The following is a 17,453-nucleotide window of genomic DNA, read 5'->3' as shown; positions in this document are numbered from 1 at the left end:
GCAAACACAAGCCTGTCCAACAGCACCTTTGCTCTGTGCTGCTAATAGCTTTTACTGTGCTTCAAACAGCTTCTTGCTGCTGACCGATCATTCTGCTACACTCCAAATAACCTGTATGCTGTCCAAGCAAACACAGGAAGACTCTAGAAACATCTAATATTAGAATCTTGACAAATTATCTTGCAAAATTGGTAGTTCCTCCTCTGGACACAAGCAAAGTTACTTTCTATATTCTCACAACCACCTCTAGTTAAAACACACAAAAAAAAAAAAGGGAGAAAGCAAAGAAGCATTTCAGCGCTGCCCCCTTTACCCTTTCTCTGGAAAATTAATGGTTGCAAAGCCTTGCAAATACACAATAAATTGTGGGTTCTCTTCCAATTTAACATCCCCAACATGACAACTGCCACACTAGCAAAAATGGATCTTCACCATTCAGATACCAATCATGAAAAAGAGCACAGCACCAACACAGGGCCAGAAAACAATATGATTTTATTCATACTCTTGCATGAAGCTCAACTCAATGGCATCCCAGCTGACAGAATGTACTTAAGAAGAAAGACCTGCTTCCATTGTCGTACCTTCTGAGAAAATAAAACAAAACATCTCCTGTACTGATTCAATTAACACAAATTTTCTGTGAGCATTTGTGTGGTCATGGTATGTGTTCATGTATCCACTTTACACACACACAAACACACATGTATACAGAAAGACTAATTGCATACAGCCAACATCCCATAGTGAAGCCCTACAGGAATCCTCTGATGCCTACCAGAGCTGAGCTCAAATCACAGGCTCCAGACATTAGCAGGATGCCACTCTGTTGTCTCATACACATTCACAAATTTTACAGTAACTTAGTGACCACTGCCAAATTTGAAATTTGCCAGAGAGATCAGACATTACAGGGTTGGTAAACCAGGGAGGGTAGGCAGTGACAAGCAAGGTTGCTGTCCCACAAACAGTACTTTCTTAGCAAGACACAAAACATTCTAGATTCTATGAATAACTTTTATTTCCTGAGTAGGTCTTTATGCCACAAGCCTGCTTGAACAGCAATGTAAGAATAAAATGGTTTATTTGTGAAAATTGGAATTTATTAATATCTAGGAGGTTTCAACTCACTTCCCACATTCTTGGTTTTTTTCCCTGAAAAAAAATGTAAAAACAGCTTCAAGTCTTCAATTGTTCATTTAGCACATGAAAAGATCTCACTAAACTTAGAAGTATATATGGCAGTTAAACAGCCGTATCCACAAGCAATTACAAAATCATAGAAAACATTAAGCTATTATTTGTTCTAAAACTCCTGAGAATTAATAGGCATGACCAACTTTCTTGGGTTTGTTTACTTTGAGTTTAGTACCTAATCTATCTACTTGTCAGCAAAATCAACTGAAATCTGCTATGTTCGTTAGTTACTAGTATAGTAGCTAACACCTCATATTAGCATTCATAAAAACCATACACTAAACCTGAAAACAAGAAAACTGCTGAATAATAAATGAGATTCATATTTGTGTGATTTTTCAATTTTAAATTTTAGCTGTATTCTATTAATATGAACATTTTCAAGTTCCACAATCCTGAAAGTGTTAACTCACCATTAGGACTTTCATGAGAATTGATAAAGCTTTAAGAATGGGGAAGAGGTAGGATCCAATGCCACTAATCCAGGGTTAAAAACATTACAAACAGCAAATTACTAATCCCTTTATTTAGAGAAAGCTATGTTACACTTATGTTTAAGTGTAACAAAACTGCTTACTGACTATCATACATCAGGACTGCTGGGTATAGAATAGAAACAGCTTTCCTGAGAAAAACACAGAACTCTGTTCCATAGCACAGATGGAGGGACTTCTAAGTGTAATTCAGATTGATTATAAGAAGTGGTGGAAGAGGATAAAAGTATTAAAATGGTAAAAACATCAGACTGCAAACTTAAGAGGAAGAACACAGAAGCTCAAAAACTGAAGTTGGAATCTAAAATTTCTTTTCTTCTTCAGTAGAAAGTCCCCAACATTGAAATTTCCATCTCAAAGGCAGCCACTGAATTGTAAACAACCAGTTCCAATTACTCAAGTTAGAGCAGGAAGTATTACCAAAGATCTACCAATTAAATAATTTTCCCTATGAAAGCAATGAATACTTTTTAATCCTTGCCTCCTCCTCCTTTAAGACACAGGAATCAAAGCTAAAAGCCTATCAGCATGCAACAAATGAGATCGTAAGTACTGAGTTAAAAGGATTTTTGCATTAAGAGAGCATGAAAGGAACAAAATATGCATACATCCCCAGCATACAAAGCTGTTGCTAACCTTTTTAATTCACAATGTTGTTTTATTAGAACTATACAGATTATCGGAAGAAATATCACATATCTCAAACTACTGAATCACATTTCACAAATTTCACAGAACACTCAGACTTGGAAGGGACCCACAAGGATCAAGTCCAGCTCTTAAGTCAACAGCCCATACAAGGATCAAACCCAGAACCTTGATGTTATTAGCACCATGCTTTAACCAAGTGAGCTGAACTCATGGTTATATAGTTGTAAGACAAACATCCTGGTTTTTACTAAACAGTTGAAATAAGTGTGTGGTTTATGAAGAAGATCTCGCTTAAAACTTTGCTCATATAGCAAGTGATTTAATATAATCATTTTCCATGGCAGCATTTACCACAGAGTCAAATATAATACCGATATCTTCCTTCAAAGACACTAAGAGCATCTAAATATTTAAACAGTTCATTTCTTAAACCAGCAGGAGACATCCAAAAGGAAAGACAAACAACCACAGGTGGTTTTGTGTTGTTTGTTTTTTTAAAAAAGCAAAACTGTTTCAGTTAACAACTTATTAACTATAACCTAAAACTGCAGACATTTCAGAAGATAAAAAGCTCTGATGATTCCAGAAGCTGCAGTTAAACATTAATTAGCAAATAAAATACTATAATGAGCCTGCAATACTGAAAGTTGAGTACACAATCACACAGAATCTGACCAACTGAATACACAGGCATACATACAAATAACTAACCCTGGGTTGCAAACTTCCATTTAAATACCTGTACACGATCATATTCAGGAAATCTTCAACAATCTCTCCCACGATGTTCATATCTTTGCCAACCCTCAAATAATGCTCTCTGCTTATTTAAAGAGAAATTTCAGATTTCTAATCTTTACTAAGCTACTCCTCTTAAATATACCAATTCTCTTGAAAGCTCTGCAGCTACTTCAAAAGACTTCTTACCAATGAGAGATGTTGAACTACATCACGATTTATACAAAATAACCAGACAATACTTCAGATCGTTGTGTGCAATTCTCCATACTTAAACCCATCCACAGATACTTCTGTATTTACAATATATAGTAAATACAGGAGTGAATATACATATTCCCATACCTTCTGTAGTTGGAAGTAGGTCTTTTCCTTCACTCTTTGTTTCCGTCAGTTTCTCTGTTCTCAGCAACACTTCAGCAAAGCTTTCCAAAGAATCGTTCTGGTATGTGCCATAGCTGATTTCAGACTAGAAGTAAAATAAGGTAACTGGCACGTGTGCTACACTCTGCATTTATATTTAGATCACTTGCATCAGATGCAATTTTCTACCTCAGTTCCTGCATATGCTTTCCTTTGTTTAATTCTGGATTTTTTTTTCCTACTTTTGCACAAAATTTCAAGTCACACAAATAATCGCATTTTTAATTCATTATAAGATCTCAACAAAAAATTAACACTTTAGAGCTCTGTAATTGCAACTTACTTCTGCAACATATGGATCATGAATTAGAGACTCATAAAATGGATGACAGCCTTGTTTTTCCACCATAGAATTTTCTCCAGGCCCACTCTTCAGTACGTCTCCAAATTCTTGACCCTGGGAAAAGTAAGTATAGTTGATCCTAACTGTAAAAAAGCTTATAAAAAATTCTGTAACCACTGTTTAGAAGGGAAACAACTGTAAATGAAAGCATCACTGAATTCAGCAGGGAGCAAGATACGAGTCATCTTACATAAACCAATGCTGAATGAGGTTCAGTATCCTTAAAAAACGAAAAAGAACCATACTCAATAGTACCAGAAAAACTAGTATCACAAACATTACAGAAAACTCACTGAAATGGAGAAGGTAGAAAAGAGAAACTGAAAAGGAACAGCTATGAGTATAAGATTACAGTATTTAAAGAGTAGGTTTAACTGTGCTTTGTACCCCAAAGTTCTGAACTTCTGCCAAATTTCATCTATGCCTTCTTACACTACAGTAAGAAAACAGGAGAAAACCTATTAGAACATATGGAAAAAAAACATCTTTAGACACCTTTTTTCATTGGGATTTGCTTGCAAACAATCTTTTCATGTCTCTATTTCATTTACTGATTGAGGTCTTCAGTTATCAGATATCTACAAAGGAGTTTAGTTTTTATACTAACATATCAGCAAACACGTACACATCTGGAGCACATCAGCAATCCTTACATGCAATGGTCGCAGGTAAGTTAATGATCTCTTCCACCACTGCCCATCACTGACAGCATGCAGCATGGCTTTGGTAGTCATAGTTGTGTTAGACAACACCTCCATGGTTTTTGATGTCGTCCAGTACAACAAATCAGCGGACTGGCTAGAGGAGACGTGGGTTTCATCCTGTGAGTATACCCAACACACAATGGCAAGTGTTAGACTCCTGCTACAATTAGGTTAATGACATAAAGCAAAATAAACGCACTAGAGAGCAGACACACAATGTCAATAACATATTTTAATGATCATTAATTTAAGCAGCATCTGTCAAAAATAAACAAAAGACAAGCCAAAACTGATTTAGGAGTCTCCATCTGAAGTAAGTAGTGTGATCAGCAGAACATTTTGCCCCTTATTCAGTTGTAACCTCTTGTTTCCACAGATAACAGCTGTTTTTAATTCCAGTTTATAGTGGAAATGTTCTACATAACTGTTGAACGCTTCCATTAAAATAATCGTCTCTCTACAAATGTGGACATCAAGCATAGTAAAATTAATCTTTAATAATCCAAGAAAGCTGATACTAGAGACAATCTTGTATTTGTACAGAGGTATCATTAATTAAGTTGAACTCTCAGTAGAGGAAATGGCAGAGATGTAAATATTCATCTCTAGACCAAGTGAAGAAGTATCAAGATCTGAAATTCTGCAGTTGGCACACAAAGTACTGAATATAGACAACATAAAAGACTGCAACTGCTTCTACAGTACATGTACAAACACCTTCACTTAGTCTCAGTAAATTCACACTAAAGTCCATTCTTCAGACTAGATGTTCCACAAATGGGGCTTTTTATACAAGCTCTTCCTCACGTAAAGCATTTAAATAATACCCGGAACATCCCCGTTGGCTGATCTGTGCTGTTCCAGTTCTCAAAGGTTTGTGTTAATTGCATACTTTACAACACTTGCACATTAGACATAAATATATAATTAGCATACTAATGTAAACACACTGTCTTCAGCAACAGAAAATATAAGTATTTTCCTCCATACAGCAAACTTTAACAGCTATATATCCAACGTTTGTCCTTAGCAACTCTACTGTTCATTTTCCCACACACTGAAGTATATTAAAATAGCAAAATTCTAACTGTATGGGAGGTATTAGTTTACAACTCAAGACAAAATTTCAGACATCAGAGCCAAAGGATGCTAAGTTATACTCAAGACAAATACATCCCCCACCACAACCTCAGTGACAAAACATATCAGCTTCAATAACATAGAATGTCGTGTAGACAACCTTGTTTTTACTACCTTTTACTGTAGTGTGCAGTAAATCACTCCCTTAAGCTGACCACTGAAGTCCATCTTAAGTCCTTCTTCCTTTTCCTTCAGCATTTTTTTCCAATCCTTTCTGAAATTATAATGCGTATTTCCCAGATGCATCACTGACAAACTGACTAGCTAAACTGGAAATTTCAGCTCTTGTTTCACCAAATGAAGAAAGTACATGCCACATACAACATACTGGAATTTTTAATGCTCTGAAAAATGAAAATCAACAGAAAATCTGGTGGCTTGGGGGCTGTGGGGAGAATTTCTCGTTCATGTGTTTTTTAAATAAACCCCTCTAAGTACTTAGGAAAAAAGGGGGTTGTAATTTATTTTAAGCGTTACATACAGAATGCTAATTTCTCTGTCTGCCTCCATTTTCAAGTAGATGCTGCAGGACACCTAATTGATTCTTCACGTAGGAAAAATGAACCAAACCAAAACAGAAAATATAAATCCCGCCCAAGTTCTCAATTGCATTTTAGCAAAGTACTTTTTTTTTTTTTAAATAAACCTCCTTCACTAGTGTGAAAACTAATGACTTAACTTGTATGCAGGTGTGGATGCTCCTATAGCTCTACTGCTATCAGATAAACTCTATTGATTTTTTCTAAAAAGAATTTCAACTCTCACAAGTAATTACAGTCTTTTCTGCACAAGCAGGAATTCCATTTTCTGACAAGTCATTCCTATGTGTACCTGGAACTTTCTGCTATACTGAATCAATCTCATAAAAGAATTTACTTCTTAAATATTGTTGGAGATCTCGTCTAAAGAAAACAACTTTAATTGTATCCTTTAATTTTATCTTCAGGAGGAAATTATATTTGGGGGTCTTAAGGGGTGTTTGTGGGAAATTATTTTCTTCTATTATTTCTTCCTGACATTGTTTATAAAGTAAGCCCTTGTCGTTAAAAACAAAATAATAATAGAAACAACAACTTATTAAGTAGCAGCTAAATTAGTGACTTAAAATTTTGTATGAATCTAAATTGGTGTAAAAAAAGATAACCAACAAATTCTGAATTATCAAGATACTCTACATTAACAGCTAAAACATTTTTATATATATATTCATATATAGATACCAAATATCTATACACATACACCCATGTTCACACATACACATATACAATTCCAAACAGTCTAATGCAAGGACAAAGCCAACTGTTTTTTAGATAAGCCACAGAACAGACAGTAATAAACTAGAACATCTGCAACATGGGGTTTTTTTGTCCTTAATGACAATTAGTCAAGGTGCAAAGATTAAAACATGCAAAAACCATACACTGCATACACCTTGTGTGTTAAGCCATCCATCAAGATGATGTAGGAAATGAAATGAGATGGAACAGTCTGTTCATAAAACAGAACATCATGCACTAGCCTTCCTTTTTCCCTTTTTGGTATTTCCCTTGGAAAACAGGAATTTAAAATAGTCTCTTTTACGTAAGTATTCAAGTATATTCTACACTTATGTTTTGTGCCTTGGAGGGTTTTATTTTGGGGATTTTTAATCTTTTATTTTTTTGGCAATGTCTGTTACAGCTAACGAACCAGTCCCATAACAATAAACCAGACCCTAAATGAGAGACTGTGGAAAAGATTCAGCTCAAGTAACCCAGCCTTAAGCATACCAATGTGTTTGATGCAGCTGCTGAAACACAGGCTTTGATGACTGAGATATACAGCAATAACTAAGACATCTGCTTAACAGCTGTAGATCTGAAAGAGGACTAGACATTTTGGGTCAGTAGCTAAAGGACACAAGGATAAATAACCATGATTCTCTAATCATTTCTAACTAGCAGTGATAACAATGTGTGACCTACCAATGTAATGTACACAAATGTTTTAAAAGATCCTGTCTTTTCCCAGATCTAGTACTTAGGAAAAATGCAAACCCAAAGATGCTAATGCTCTGTTAATCAGAAATTTTCTTTTTCTTTAAGCAACCTTTAAGACAATAATTTCTATAATTTGAACATACTCTCCTCTAGAAACTATGCCTGCTCTTCTATCAAGAGTTTGTTTTCAAGGAAACTTGAAACTGTAAATTCCACTTCTGTGGATGTGCCACTTTACAACAATTATGCTTTCATATCCATATATATAAAAGATAATGATTTATAAGAGATGTAATGCATATTTTAAGTATTATGCAGATTTAACATAAAGTCAGGGCTCATTTACAAGACAATTGATGGTTATTGTTACTACTCTTTATAAACAACCAGGCATCTCATGATTAAGCACTGTATTTTAGTTTAGTAATTTTAGCAATAATATTCTGAAAGGCTTTTCATTAATCAAGAGTTTAATTGTCTCACAGATATTTTGCTGGAGAAGCACAAGATTAGTTGTTTAGGCACTGTAGCACACAGAGCAAAAAGCATGAGGACTGGTGATACAACATTTTGCTTAAAAACAAACTGGTATATTGGAATCATTGTAGCTTCCGAAGGATAACTTCTCCAATTGATCCCATGAGTTCAGTCAACAGTGACACGCTGACACAAAGCTTGTGCAAATGCATTAGCTCCTACAGAATGACTAGGTGTGTGCATCTTTATCACAGCACTCAGGAATTTCCTTCAGAGCAGGACCACCAAAAACTTGGAGAAAAGTTATATTGAAGTCAACATGACAGCAATGTTAAATGACATATTTATATGTAGTCTGTGGAGATTGTAACCAGCTGCTATCAAGATTTCTGCAAGTTTCGGGGGAAGAAAATTTGGAGGAAAAACTTACTAAAAATGAAATTAGTTTAGACATTTCTGGAGAAGAGTTCATCAAGATTGATGGAAAACTATGACCAGTTGGTGATATAAAGAAAGAAACAGTAGTGGAAAATAATGATGCAATACTAGACAAAGGCAAGAAGAGGTAGAAAAAGGTCACTAAAGCTTTGAAAACTGAAGTACTTACATATAGATATTTTGAATACAACAGAGAAAGGGATGCCCAAACATACATATGCTAGAAAAAATTTAGTCAAGTCAAGATAAGGAAATTTATATTTAGAGCACCAATTTGAAAAGGTAACAGTAAGTGAGAAAGAAGAAAATTTGTCAACTCCTTGAGAAAAGGATGCTATAAGTTAATCAGGACATAAGTGAAAATGAAAGGAGTAAAAGGAAAGGGGGAAAAAAATCTTACAGTTTAAGGTTTTTTTCTGTGAAGAAACTAAAATTCTGTGCAAGACAATGAAGGTGAAGCACGAGGAATTATCTGAAGTGTAACTATGGGAATTACAGTTATGGGATTCAGTTAAGTCAGAGAAACTGAGTTATTGAATATATTGCTTTTCTACCATTTCAGATGTCTGTAACAAAGGAAGAGTTGCACAGTGAGTAAATTCTTGGCTATGTTTCCCACTGAGGTATTGCAAGAAATGAAAAAAGCTATAAATCCCTATTAAGTCAACTGGGAGAGAACAAAAAGACAGAATTAGCAAATATACAGAACTCATTTCATAGTGAGTGCACCAGTCTGAAACACAACATGCCAAGAAGCTGTATTAAATAGAAAGAAAAAAAACCTCAATGTAGCAACATACAAACTTGCCAGGTCAATTGTCTACCTACTTCCAGTTCTAAAGAGTCAATCAATCAGAACTAAGGGGAGACAAAATCAAAGCTACACTGGAGAAATTTTTCAATATGAATTCCCTAGCATAATGAAAATTGCTTCAAATATCCAAACTGAAATGATAGTGAAGTTAATTAGTGAGTTAACTCAACTCTGATAAATCCTTGAATAAGTTTCTGAATCATTTATATGCATGTCTAATTGTTCCACCACAACATCGTACTACAGCCCAAGAAGGCAATGCCTGACAGATTTTCACAGATACTAAAATATTGTAAACGTACTCATCCATGCCCATATCAATTTTATTAACATCTACTTAAACTTCCATTCAGAGAGACACATCTACGGATTTCCAGATAATAGAAAGCCTTTGTGCCAGAGAAACAGATCTGTTCTTCATATTGATGATTCCAGCAATACATAAAGCCCTCTTCCTCTGAATAGTGTTCATACTGCTATTTTACCTGTCTGCCTTGTATTTTATATATATGCATATGTACATATATGTTTACATATGCATATGTGTATACAAGTATGTACACACACACACACATATATATATACACATATACAAACATATATAAACCCCCCACAAAATATAGACAAGGAAGCTGCAACTCAGATACCTTTCTCAAAAAGCCACACTATGCAAGATGAACCTTCTTTCTTTCTCTCCTTCCCTCTTTCGCCCACCCATTTTTCCTCTCTCCTTTCCTGTGTTTCTTTAAGGCTTTTGCCCCCCTCCCCCACTCCCAGATCTGTTTATCATCTACTGAAAAATGTAATTAAGTAGAAAACACATAAAATAATTAAATATAGAATTTTCCACTTCACAGAGTGTGAAAAACACATTCCTTTTTTCATAAATAGGTAATTACATCTTCCTTAAAGAAAGAAAAATATTTGCAATTTTACAGGTACAAACTTAAAATAATAGACATAAAGAGTAGAAAAAATAATAGAACACTTCTTTCCTGTTGTCCTGCTTGTATTTCCTATAACACACTCAATGTTCCTTCTGATCTTACACATAAATATAATTTCACATGCAATATATGAACATTATGAAACAGAAGTCATAAACTTCATGATGCACAGAACATAGGCAAAAAATAAATTTAATTTATAATATTTTTTAATTAAATATGTAGTTCGGGTTTATTTTCAAATATTTTGCTTTGCAATTGGGACAGATTAAAAAAAAAATCAAACCAACATATATGTATATCATTATGTAAGTTTTGTTGCACTTTTCTACTGCTTCTGGGTTTATAATTTTTTCTATGGTACTAAGACTGTGTAGGAAGAAGCAACTCAAAATCCAAACAGACTAAGTATAAATACAAAAGCAAAACCTTGAATTTTAAACAATCAAAGAACAGCATGCAGTACATGTCTAATGTTGTCCATTTTATCTAGTAAATCTAAAAACTCAAATTCAGCTCTTTAGCATAATGCAGAACAAAATCAGTTTTACTTCTAAAATTCTCGTTAAAACTTACCTCCGTATCTTTACTCATCAACAAAGAAGGTCCTGAGACACTTGCATTCTCACCTCCTTCAGAAGGAAGAAACTGGTAATTCACAGCCTGATAAAGAATCTATAAACATGAAATAAATATAATCTTTTATCAGTCAAATTAGCAAATGTAAGAATTATAACTGATATCATAGGAAACTCAAGAAATTCTGATGTAAAAGCTTCCATGATAGAGAAACAAGGATGCAGAAGACACAAAGAACACAGTATCTCTGACATCCTCTCACTGTTGTAGTCCCTAGACAAAATGACCTTCCCTTCTCCATGATTTTTGTGCAATATTTTGCACACAGTCTAAGAATTTATTTTTTTTTAATTATATGCATCCTGATATCCTGCATAGGCTAAAGAACTGACAGAAAACTTTCATTACCTGAACGGTGACTGAGGTTTTGGGCAACTCCACAAAGGAGTTGTTACACAGGACAGTAGCTTTGTGAGCAGAATCTCTGCAGCCTGTAGAACTGGTGAAGGTCAAAAGACACTTAAAGCTGTTTAATATCTCTGGTCAATGTGACCTTATGATAAAGATCTTTTGCATCTACCCATCTGTCCACATACAGAGACAGAGTGCTTGGACAGAACATGTAGGACATCAGTGAACAGAACTGAAAAGGTCACGCTTAGTTTCTGAAGGAAATAACTGTAGAAGAAACTGGTTGAATGTACCTTGACAGAAATTATTACTCGGCTTTGGTTTCCTGAGGCAAATACCAAATTAATCATCACTGCACTTTTGCTAGAAAAGGTTTGCACTAACAAAGAAACCTGAGCAACAAATTAGGTCTCCAGTTTTGTGAATGGAGAAAACAGAGAGTCTTTTCCTTTGGAGCAGTGGGATGCAAGAAAGTGAGAACCAGTGGCTGAGCAGCTGCACTGCATTACAACAAAGAGGACATGAAGCCTTTCAAAGGAATCAGACAGCAATATAGCAGGTGTGAATTGAATGAAGTTTTAACAAATTTTGGTTTATACAGTGCCAAAACTTTGTCTGACTTCAAATTCTAATTCTAGGTAAACACACATAATGGAGGGGGGGGGAAGTTTTTATTTAAAAATTGTACAGGTATCAATACATGTTTAAGCTTATAGTTTTACCTATTTCTCTGAAATTTTAGTTTTCATAATGAAAAAAATGTAAATAGCTTGCAGGAAATAAACTGTATTTGAAATCCTTTGCAGCTTTTATTCTAATGTTACCCCTGTTACTTAAGTAGCACAGACTGCCTTCATATATTGCCTGTATTTCTCATACACATTGCTATTCAAGTGGTTTTGTAAAGATAAAAGGCTACACACTTGCAGCTACCTTAACTGGACTTGACGTGTGCTGAAGCTATGGCTCCCTCCTCCATTCCTGCCCTGTGTTGAGAGACCTCTAAGATGTTTCCGCTACACAATTATAAATCTAAGAACACTGTGAACTCTTAGACAAGACAATTATGAATTCTCAAACAAGTCACAGTATGTAGGCCAAGCCACAATTACAGTGGCTTGTCTAATCACAATTTAACATTCTGACAACCTAAATTACTCCACTACCATAATAGTGTGATCAGCTCAACACCTAAGACATGATTCTCTTAAGTCAGTCATTGCACAGTTAATAAAGATAGCACAGAGATAAAGCCTCTTGCACTTGATAAAATCATTACATAATTGAAATCAGTAAGAAAATAATTTCCTTGTATGTTGGGTAAAGATCATAAAAATCATAAACTAAACATTTAATAGATATTTATGTGAGCATTTAATGAAGTTGCATTACTAGGTGTAAACACCTAGAAGACATTTCAAAATTTCATTAGCTGCATTTGGAAATAAAATGTTTAAATCAGGCTACCAATGAAGAAATTAAAAGTACTAAGATAGAAAATACAAAGGCATTTCTACTTGAGAAACCAACTCATCATATAAAACTGCTTAGAATGAGACCTCATTTGCTGAAATATAACAATAAAAGCAGAAAAATAGAGTAGAACAAATGGAGGGTAAAACTTAAGGGAAAAAACTTGAAAATGAGCACAAATCCCCCTTACTTTGGTAAGCACTGAACTTTATGGAAGAAGCTTCAGAAACAGGTACCTGGGTTTGCAATGAACTGCTCACTCCCAGCAATGTCTCTATGGCACTTGGGGGACAGTGTGTCAGAGCGAAGGCCATGAGTTCCTGACGCATTCCCAAATCCTGGTAGCCTTCTGACTGCCCAAGCTGACTGCATACTTCCCAGCTTTTAGAATAACCTACAAGGGAACACAAAACATACTTCCTATCGTAAATGACAGGAGGATGCTGCATAATTCTTATTGGATGAGATAAAGGAGGGCATGTAACAATCTTGTCAACACTTAACATCCCCCAAAAAAGGAACCATAAAGGCTTCATGAAACAGAGGTGTATCTCAACTTTAGACTGACCAAATGCATAAAAGACTAATTTTTATCATATTGCAGATATCACTATAATAGGCATTTGTAAGCCTACATTCTCTACTTTACATATCACAATAAGAAAACCATCGTTTACTTCAGAGCATGATACTGAATATCCTATTGGAGTGGCTGTAAAAACCAAGTATAATCACTTGATATATTAAAAGAATCTCAGTTCCTCTTGGATCTTCCCCCTCATTCTCAAGGCAGAAAAAAAGAGCTGAAGAAACAAATCCCATCTTCCTTAGTACCTTGACATATGTATTTCATTCACCTCCACTCATACCCTCACATACATAAATTAAAGGTAAACTTCTAAAACCCCTGGGCTTTCCTACTAGCTGGAGTCACGTTTTTACCTGTTTGAGAGGGGTACAGTGTAGAAAAAACTAGAAATCATGTTCCCAGAGGCATAAAGAAAAGCTCCCTAAGGTTACATGTCTCATAGCTTGGTACATACTTACTACATACAGTATTTGCTGTATGTGTCTCTATTCCATGGAGATGTTACTTCACTTCCATAAACAAGATGTAATTACTACTTTAATGAAATGGTCCAATTTGAAATACCACACCTCACAATAAGCCAAGAGTCAGATTTCCACCACCATCACCTCATGCAACCTCTGTTTATTCCCTTCACCTGTAGCCATGAGCTCCTGGCAATGCATACTAGCTGCTTTGTAGTCCTGGAAACTGAGAGCCTGTTCCACTAAAAGGATTAAAACTTGACCTTTTCTCTCCATCTGATCATCTCCTGCAAGAAAAATTCAAAATTTTTATTAGTTAATTGGAATTAACGTTCAACTTCAGCTTGCTACTTCATTTCTTAAGAATTAGCTATACACCACAACATGAAAATCCCCTCTTGAAATTCAAACAGGAATAAAATTATCTGCTTTTTCCTGAAGGAAACAATAAAACCAGTTATTCATATATTTTAAAAAACATTGACATTAAACCTGGCTAAAAAAAAAACACAAAAAACACAACAAACAAGAGCATGTTATGTCTAGGTTAAAAAAAAAGGTTTAAAAACTGTATTTATGTGATGGCCAAGACATAGACCAAAACTGATATTTAAGCTAAGTGACATACAAATCAAAATCCTGACATTGGGAAAAAAAAAAAGTCCATGAAGAAAAAAATTAAATTTTTGTTTTCTTACAGTTTAAACTACCACTTCACGGCTCCAAATAATTCATGAGATGCGGAAAACAGGCATTTAAAAATCGCTAACCTCTTAATCTGAGTGAGTAGAACTAAAACTAATTCTTCCACCCCATACACAGATCTCCATCAGCAGACCTGGACAATGCCTCTTCCACCAGTTAGGGGTCAGAACTAACACTTCAGACACTACTGAACTCTTCTGAATAAAGTTTCTTCAAGAATCTTTGTAGAAAAATGTCCTGACCTCAATTTTAATACATCACCTTTCACAGACAAAAATCTAATAAGACAGCTCATCTCCTTTTCAAAGCCAGTTACTGTCAATACAAATAATATTTATACCTGTCACTCTTTACTACTCATCTATTTTTTTTAAAAGCTTTTTCCAGTTTAGACTGAACACACGAGAATGAAATTTATTTACTTTACACACACTAGTTTTCCCAGTCTTGTGCTCAAAATACTATCTATGTCCATGCACTGTATGAGAAGGTGACAAAACATACACAGGAAAAAATAATCGTACACTATTCATTTTAATTTAGGAAAGAATTTTTAGAATAAAAATGAGTGCATTTTTTCAATGCAAGCTTCTTGCTCATGTTTCTCTATTATTAAAAGCAATTCTATGCAGTCAGTGCTGTTACAGTCACTTGAAAAGGGCACTGGCTTATGAAACTCTATTACTACAACTTGTGAAATGCAAATATTTCAGAAGGTTAAACAGCTCCAGTTTTAAAAACCATTTAAAGAGTACATGCTCTTAAATTGCATAGCTGTTATTTTTAACTCCATTTTGCAGATCCATCACCACAGACAAAGCACATTTCTTTTTAAAGCCTTCTCAAAAGAAAAGCTGCAGCAGTTGCACTAGAATGACATTCAGGCAAGTGAAGTTACCCTAATTACTGAACTCAATCAAGACTCCCCAAATCCCCTCACGTCAGGACTAGCTCAGCTGGGAGAACAGGTTGGCTTCCCATCATTTTATCTTCTGGCCTCCTGCTCGATATACTGCCAGCACACAATGTTGCAAATTAATCACATTCAAGGCTCTTCTGTTGCAAAATTTTGCCCTGTGGAACCTGGGAACCTCTCATTCGGGCAAAAGCAATTACAGATGACAAAGAGGTGCTTCTATCTACACAAGCTAAATGTGAACTGTCATTTCTATAAGCAAGAGACACGTACTTGCCACTCACCTTCTGATGCCCACTTTACCCTGACAGCTTGACTTCCTGCAGAGAGATCTGACTAAGTAGCAGACACAAATAAAAGGCAATAATCACACTATTGCCACTCAGATTTCAACTAGGCAAAATAATCACTGCTGTTTATTCCCACTTCAAAATCTGTGAGACTGGAGGAAAGAGAGGAAGAACCCTTGGACCAAGGAATGGTTTTCCAAACTATGCCTGAGCAGTTGCATGCTGTCAAGTCCCCCATCCCCAGTGTTTCAGCTCAGTACTTTTGATGTAGTAGGATACATCACTGCATGTTTCACAGAAGCACAAGCATAAAATATAAGGATCGTTTTCCATCCACTCCATGGCTATACTTGTGTCCTAGTTAGGACAGCTGAGATCAGTTCATCATGGTGGGTGTAACCCAAAACTGTATTCTATAGCCTTCCATGTCATTTCCCAGAAACTAGACTATTGTTGTCAATAGACTATTCGCACCCTCTGCCCATAGAGCCTGACTCCTCAGGCTATAAACTAGGTGTTAAGAGGCCTGTGAGATAGGAGGATGTTTCTGTCCTCACACCCTTTGTGGAACTCCCCGCCCTGAGGGGAGCACTGAACATTCCTGCCTGAACTGGAGGATATATAATCTTGGAGTTTTGGAACATTTTTCAACCCCCTCGTGGGATCCAGAGGACGGCTGCATCTCATCGCTCTCAACCAGACTTAGACCACCACTGGACTGCGATCACCACTTGGGCCAGACTGCAGCAGCTCTCCCACCAGCAGGTTCTTCCCCTCTCCCTTTACTTTGGACTCAAACAGGGCCCAAGGAACACCACTTTGTTCATGCCCCAGGGTACTGGGTTATACATTTGGGTTTTTGTGGGTTGAGACCAATTGTTTGTTTGTATTATTGTACTTACTGTATTATTTTAATAAATTGTTATTCTGACTTATAATCTCTCCTTTGAGTTGAGTTCATTCCCCCTGCTGGTTAACTTTTAAACCAGCACAACTTGCTCATCTCATCTCCATTATTTCACTCATTTCTGCTTCCATTGCCTTGACACACACTGTTCTGTTATGGCACAGAACAGCTCCAATATTAGTAGTGACTCCCCTGCAATGCACAGCCCGACCTTCTTCATGCAGCTTTCATTAACACTGCAGTGACTTATGATACTTCCTGCTGCAGTTTAGTTATTGTCTGCTATTCAAACGTGAAAAAATTCACCGCTTCAGCTTTCTGACACCTCATTTGATGCTATTTTATTAATAAAATCTTATAAAAGTGAAATTTTTTTATTCTAAATTGTTGTCCTTGCCAGGACAGATATTCTGACAGATATATATTCTGACAGATATCCAAGATCTAAAAGCCAAGAGAGGAATGACAAAAACCCTTAAAATTGTGACTTCATTTTATTAAATAGTATTTCAGCATCAAACCTTAATGTTAATGTGTGACATACAGACTCAAATCAAATTTAGAAACTGGAAAGGGGGGGGCGGTGTGCATGCACACATGTCCAAGGGAAACGCTGGAGTCTCCATCCCAGGAGGTATTTAAAAGACATGGAGAAGTGGCACTTAAGGACATGGTTTAGTGGTGGACTTGGCAGTGCCAGGTTGACGGTTGGACTGTGATCTTAAAGGTTTTCTATAAATTAAATGATTCTAAGATTCTAGTACAAACAATGAG

The 17,453-nt window shown here is 35.7% G+C and overlaps 1 protein-coding gene across 2 annotated transcripts in view; it reads right to left on the bottom strand.

The window, feature by feature from the left end:
- NBAS (NBAS subunit of NRZ tethering complex) overlaps positions 1 to 17,453 on the bottom strand; it is a 167,042-nt gene that overhangs the window by 87,569 nt on the left and 62,020 nt on the right. Inside the window, exons 33-38 of one of the 2 annotated variants that reach the window (XM_051778244.1) lie at positions 14,035 to 14,148; positions 13,045 to 13,202; positions 10,922 to 11,020; positions 4,500 to 4,667; positions 3,787 to 3,900; positions 3,426 to 3,549 (exon numbers count right to left, since the gene is read on the bottom strand). In XM_051778244.1, the coding sequence (XP_051634204.1) occupies positions 3,426 to 3,549; positions 3,787 to 3,900; positions 4,500 to 4,667; positions 10,922 to 11,020; positions 13,045 to 13,202; positions 14,035 to 14,148 (777 nt within the window). The remainder of the gene's footprint in view (positions 1 to 3,425; positions 3,550 to 3,786; positions 3,901 to 4,499; positions 4,668 to 10,921; positions 11,021 to 13,044; positions 13,203 to 14,034; positions 14,149 to 17,453) is intronic. The other variant, XM_051778245.1, reaches the window with a different exon arrangement.

Source organism: Manacus candei, unplaced genomic scaffold (assembly GCF_025592945.1).
Source record: "Manacus candei isolate 608988 ecotype Guabito, Panama unplaced genomic scaffold, ASM2559294v1 h1tg000011l, whole genome shotgun sequence".
NCBI classification, from domain to species: domain Eukaryota; kingdom Metazoa; phylum Chordata; class Aves; order Passeriformes; family Pipridae; genus Manacus; species Manacus candei.
This window is presented reverse-complemented; position numbering and strand designations above follow the sequence as displayed.